Genomic DNA, 6,466 nt, shown 5'->3' on the forward strand with positions numbered 1-6,466 from the left:
TTATTCCCTTTATTACCTTCATTAGTCCTAGAGCTCCATACATAATTACCTAGTTCTCCACATGGCTTCAATGGACATTATTAGATAGGTGGCACCTACAAATAACCACTTTTCCATCACTCTCTTCTCCATTTCTTTTACTGTAATTCCCACCTCCTTTCTTCACTGTATTTGGATACCACAAATTCTCAGTGTTATAGGATATATATCTTCTGTCAAAATAGGACCATTTTTGTGTTCCTGATAAAATCTCTTTTACCTCTATCTAAATGAAAGTACCTTGCCCCACCTAGATTGATAATTGTGGGACACATAGAATTCTGTTGCAAATGTAACTTTTTTTTTCTTAATCCACAAAAGCCTCCAGCCAGGACTCTCCTGCCCAAGGAGGTAAGTCCTAATTTCAGTGGGTCCTTCCACTTCAAAAATACTTGGCCTTATCTATCAATATAAAACGTAAAGATTCCTAAGAGTTTTCAGCTAGACTTCATTCTCTTCCTCTCTTTATTTTGTCCAAATTCCACTCAAAACAGCACTTAGCCAGAAACCTGCTCCACAAGAAAGTCATTCATTTTCATCTACTAACTACATTTGTCCTTTCCTTGGGGCTACTGGAGCTCATTTTCCCTAATACTCTACTTTTGTGTTTATGGTCACAAAAGTCATTAACCATAGAAAGTGATAGGTTGGTCCAGTGAGTGGGTATTGATGTCTGTTGTGAGGGGAGATCTTGTCTCCTTTTTCCAGAGGGAGTTTTTCTCAATATCATCTTGAACAATCTACCTTACTCTTTGTCCTTCAAGGAAAACAACTTTGCCTCTCTCTATGAATTTTAAACTGGGTCCTCCTGAGGGCTCATATTTCATAAAAAAGAAGAAGGAAAGGCAGAGAAATGTGTATCAGGAAGCCTGAATGGCCAAATACAAACACAAATTTGTATTTGAACAAATGCATTACCAAATACTAAATGTATTTTAAAATGAACAAGTACAAATCCTGAACGACCAAATACAAATCCAAAAGTTTTTCTCCATGAAGTACTTCATGAGAAATCAGGATTCCACTTGTATTAATCTTTTCGTACAGCCACCATCATCTATCGACCCAAGGTCTCATCTCCCCCCTTCCTTAAGTCTTGCCAACAAACTGAATGGGACATAGGGAATGGAGAGAACGGGAAAAGTGTTGACATTGGTCCTATTAATTGTCATATTGTTCTTGGGAGGTGGAAGTTCTGTGCAGAGAGGAATATCATGCACAGTGAGGGTTATGGTTCAACTCCAAAGCACTTTTAATCCTTCCTTCAGACAGTGCAATGAGTTTTGTGAGGTATTCAAGGTCACAGAAAGAGGTCACAGTCTCTTAGGGAAACTATATTTGAAGCTTCTTTGAGTATCACTATTTCTTGTTCAATTAATTTTATTCCCTGTTTTTACTTTCATTAGTCCTAGAGCTCCACAGGTGATTAGCTAGTTCTCCACACGGCTACAATGGACATTGTTAGATAGGTGCCACCTACCAATAACCACTTTTCCATCCCTCTCTTCTCTATTTCTTTTACTATACTGCACACGTCCCTCCTTTACTATAGTTGGATACCACAAATTCTCATCTTGTGATATACATGCCCCCTGTCAAAATAGGTCCATTCTTGTGTTCCCATAAAATCTCTTTGACCTCTGTCTACCTGAACATACCTTTCCACACCTTGATTGATAAATGTGAGAGACATAGAACTTTGTTCTAAATTTTACTTTTTTCTTTTCTTTATCCACACCAGCCTCCAGCCAGGACTCTCCTGCCCAAGAAGGTAAGTCCTAATTTCATTGGGGCCCTTCCACTTCAAAACTACTTGGCCTCATCAAGCAATAGAAAATCTGAGGATTCATAAAACTCCTCACTTAGGCCTCATTCTTTTGCTCTCAATTTTGTTCATTTTCCATCCATCACAGTACTTAGCCAGCAACATGCTCCACAAGAAAGTAATTCCTTTTTTATGTACAAACTGTATTAGTCTTTCCTTGGGACTTCTGGAGCTCAGTTTTCTGATATTCTGCTTTTCTGTTAATGGTCACAAAAGTCATTAACCATGGAGAGAGGTAGTTTGTCACAGTTAGTGGATATTGATGTCTTTTGTGAGGGAAGATCTTGTCTCCTTTTTCCCAAAGGGAGTTTTTTCTTCATATCATCCTGAGGAGTCTGCCTTGCTTTCGGTTCTTCAATGAAATGAATAAGCTCTCTCTAAATTTTAAGCTAAGCACTCCCTAGGGCTCACATTTCATAAAATATAAGAAGAGGCAAAGAGAGAGAAATGTAGTATCAGGAATCCTGAATGACTAAATAACAGTCCACAAGGTTTTTGGTATTGAAATACGTCCTGGAGAAATCAGGATTCCAGTTTTCTTTTGGTATTTTTGCAGTCATGCTACATTTATCCACCTAAGGTCTCCTCTCCAACCTGTCTTTAAATCTGGGTAACAAATTGGATGGGAATTAGGGGAGGGAGCTAATAGGAAAATTGTCCAGACATTTCTAGGCATTATCTTCCCAGCACTGAGAATAATACATTGGAATTGGTCCTTTAATTGTCATACTCTTCTTGGTCGGCAGCTTTGTCCAGAGAGGAAGATGATATTGAAAGAGGTTTATATGCAAATTTCAAATCACTTTTCATGTTGCCTTTAGACAAAATAATGAGGTGTGTGAGGTACTCAGTGCCAAAGACTGAGGTCACAACCTGTTAGTGAAATTATACTTCATTCTTCATTGAGTATCACTATTTTTAATTACCCCATACTGCTTCACCTATATCTTCCAGCACCTCTTCTTCAATTAATTTTTTTCCTTTATTACCTTCATTAGTCCTAGAGCTCCACAGGTAATTAGCTAGTTCTCCACATGGCTACAAAGGACATCATTAGATAGGTGCCACCTACAGATAACCACTTTTTCATCCCTCTCTTCTCCATTTTTTTTTACTATCTATCACACCTCCCTTCTTCATTATGGTTGGATACCACAAATTCTCTGTTTTATGAGATATATGTCCTCCATCAAAGTAAGTCCATTTATGTGTTCCTGATAAAATCTCTTTGACCTCTATCTACCTGAACATACCTTGCCCCACCTAAACTGATAAATGTGAGAGACATAGAATTTTGTTCTAAATTTTACTTTTTTCATTTCTTAATCCACAGAAGCCTCCAGCCAGGACTCTCCTGCCCAAGAAGGTAAGTCCTAATTTCATTGGGGCCCTTCCACTTCAAAACTACTTGGCCTCATCAAGCAATAGAAAATCTGAGGATTCATAAGACTCTTCATTTAGGCCTCATTCTTTTCCTCTCAGTTTTTTTTTTCATATTCCACCCATAGCAGTAGCTAGCCAGCAACTTGCTCCACAAGAAAGTAGTTCCTTTCTCATCTACAAACTCTATTTATCTTTCCTTGGGACTTCTGGTGTTTATTTTCCTTGATACTCTACTTTTGTGTAAATGGTCACAAAAGTCATTAACCATAGAAAGTGATAGGTTGGTCCAGTGATTGGGTATCGATGTCTGTTGTGAGGGGAGATCTTGTCTCCTTTTTCCAGAGGGAGTTTTTTTCTTATTATCATCCTGAACAATCTACCTTACTCTCTGTTCTTCAACGAAAAGAACTCTGCCTCTCTCTCTGAATTTTAAACTGGGTCCTCCCTAAGGCTCACATTTCACAAAAAAGAAGAAGGAAAGAGAGAGCAATGTAATATCAGGCATCCTGAATGACAAAATACAAATCCAAAGTTTTGCCCTGGAAATACTTCATGGAGAAATCAGGATTCCACTTGTTTTAATCTTTTTGTACAGCCACCACCATCTATCAACTCAAGGTCTCATCTCCAATCTATCCAAAAAAATCTAGCCAATAAACTGAATGGGACATAGGGAATGGAGACAATAGAAAAAGTGTTGAGATTGGTCCTATTAATTGTCATATTGTTCTTGAGAGGCGGGAGTTCTGTGCAGAGAGGAATATCATGCACAGTGAGGGTTATGGTCCAACTTCAAAGCACTTTTAATCCTTCCTTTAGACAGAGCAATGACTTTTGTGAGGTATTCAAGGTCAAAGAAAGAGGTCACAATCTCTTAGGGAAACTATATTTGAAGCTTCATTGAGTATCACTATTTCTTGTTCAATTAATTTTATTCCCTTTGTTACCTTCATTAGTCCTAGAGCTCCACAGGTGACTAGCTAGTTCTCCACATGGCTACAAAGGACATTATTAGATAGGTGGCACCTACAAATAACCACTTTTCCATCCCTCTCTTCTCCATTTCTTTTACTATATTTCATGCCTTCCTTCTTCACTATGATTTGATACCACAAATTCTTATTTTTTGAGATACATATCCTCTATCAAAGTAGGTTCATTTTTGTGTTCCTGATAAAAGCTCTGTGAATTCTATCTACCTGAACATACCTTGCCCCACCTTGATTGATAAATGTGAGAGTCATAGAACTTTGTTCTAAATTTTACTTTTTTCTTTTTTTAATCTACAACAGCCTCCAGCCAAGACTCTCCTGCTCAAGAACGTAAGTCCTAATCTCAGTGGGTCCTTCCACTTCTAAAATACTTGGCCTTATCAATCAATAGAAAACCTTATGGTCCCTAAGACTCTTCACCTAGAGCCTCAATCTTTCCTTCTCTTTATTTTGTTCATATTCCACCCATAGCAGTTCTTAGCCAGCAAACTTTTCCCCAAGAAAGTAGTTCCTTTTTCATCTGCTAACTACATTTGTCTTTCTTTTGGGCTTCTGGGGCTAATTTTCCCTGATACTCTACTTTTGTGTTTATGGTCACAAAATTCATTATCCATAGAGAGCTAGACTGATCCAGTTAGTAGGTATTAATCTGTGTTTTAAGAGGAGATATTGTCTCCTTTTTCTCAGAGGGGTTTTTTCTTAATATCTTCCTGAACAATCTAACTTACTCTCTGTTCTTCTATGAAACACTCTCTCTCTCTCTCTCTCTCTCTCTCTCTCTCTCTCTCTCTCTCTCTCTCTCTCTCTCTCTCTCTCTCTCTCTCTCTCTCTGTCTCTCTGTCTCTCTCTCTCACTCTCACTCTGAATTTTTAACATGGGTCTTCTGTAGGGTTTCTATTTCATAAAAAAGAAGAGAGAAACAGAAATTTATTATCAGGAATTATGAATGACCAAATTCAAATCCAAAGGTTTTGACACTGAAAAATTTCATAGATATATCAGGGTTCTAGTTTTTAAAATAATTTTTCATAGCCTCCTCCATTTATCCACCCAAGGTCTCATATCAGACCTTTCCTCATATTTCACCCACAAATTGGGTGGGAGTTATGACAGGGACATAATAGGAAAATTATCAGGATTGATTCCATTAATTTTCATATTCTTGGTATGTGGAGATTCTGTCCAATGAGAAATAAGATACTGAGCGTGGCTTCTACTCAAACTGCAAATCACTTTTAATGTTTCCTTTAGACAAAGTAAGGAGTTTTGTGAGGTATTTAATACCAAAGCATAAGGTCGCAACCTGTTAATGAAATTATACTTCCATTTTCATTGAAAATAGCTTGTTCTGGTTGTCATACTCCTTCAAACTCTTTTCCAGCACCTCTTATTGAATTACTTTTTACCCCTTGGGTAACTTCATTACTCCTAGAGTTCCAGAGATAATTAACTAGTTCTCAACATGACTGCAATGGAGATTATTAGATGGGTGGCCCCCCAAAATAACCACTTTTCCACCCATCTCTTCTCCATTTCTTTCACAATATCTCACACCTCCATTCTTAACTGTGGTTTGATACCATAAAATCTCCAATTTATGAGATACATATCCTCTGTCAAAATAGATTCATTTTGTGTATCTGATAAAAGGTCATTGAATGCTATTTATTTGAACATAACTGCCCCACCTGGAATGATAAATGGTGCTTTGTTGTAATATTTATTTTCCTTTTCTTTACCCATCAAAGCATCCAGTCAGGACTCTACTGCCCAAGAAGGTAAGTCATAACTTCATTGGGTCCTTCCACTTCAAAAATACTTGCCCTTGTCAATCAATAGAAAACTTGACTCTTCACTTAGACCTCATTCTTTTTCTCTTTTTGCCATATTCTACCCATAGTATCACCTAGCCAGCAATCTGCTCCTTGAGAAAGTAATTCATTTTACCTTCAAAGTACATTTGTCTTCCCTTGTGGTTTCTGGAACTCAGTTTCCTTTATACTCTACTTTTGTGCTTATGGTTACAAAAGTCATTAACCATGGAGAGGTAGACTGGTAGAGTTAGTGAATGCTGGTCTCTGTTGTGAGAGGAGATCTTGTCTCCTTTTTCCCAGAGGGAGTTTTTTTCTTAATAGCATCTTGGACAATCTACCTTATACTCTGTTCTTCAATGAAATGTACTCTCTCTCTCTCTCTCTCTCTCTCTCTCTCTCTCTCTCTCTCTCTC

At 37.7% G+C, this 6,466-nt stretch overlaps 2 protein-coding genes across 2 annotated transcripts in view; one reads left to right on the forward strand and one right to left on the reverse strand.

The window, feature by feature from the left end:
* METTL21C (methyltransferase 21C, AARS1 lysine) overlaps positions 1-6,466 on the reverse strand; it is a 113,730-nt gene that overhangs the window by 59,704 nt on the left and 47,560 nt on the right. The window lies entirely within an intron of this gene.
* The window catches only part of LOC138143050 (variable charge X-linked protein 3B-like), a 37,673-nt gene that overhangs the window by 23,540 nt on the left and 7,667 nt on the right, over positions 1-6,466 (forward strand). The window contains exons 13-15 of the mRNA XM_069064233.1: positions 1,781-1,810; positions 3,198-3,230; positions 4,540-4,569. Coding sequence (XP_068920334.1) covers positions 1,781-1,810; positions 3,198-3,230; positions 4,540-4,569 — 93 coding nt within the window. The remainder of the gene's footprint in view (positions 1-1,780; positions 1,811-3,197; positions 3,231-4,539; positions 4,570-6,466) is intronic.

The sequence above is a fragment of the Petaurus breviceps genome, unplaced genomic scaffold, assembly GCF_028583685.1.
Source record: "Petaurus breviceps papuanus isolate PSGF00001 unplaced genomic scaffold, PetGlider_PUasm1.0 90625, whole genome shotgun sequence".
NCBI lineage: Eukaryota > Metazoa > Chordata > Mammalia > Diprotodontia > Petauridae > Petaurus > Petaurus breviceps.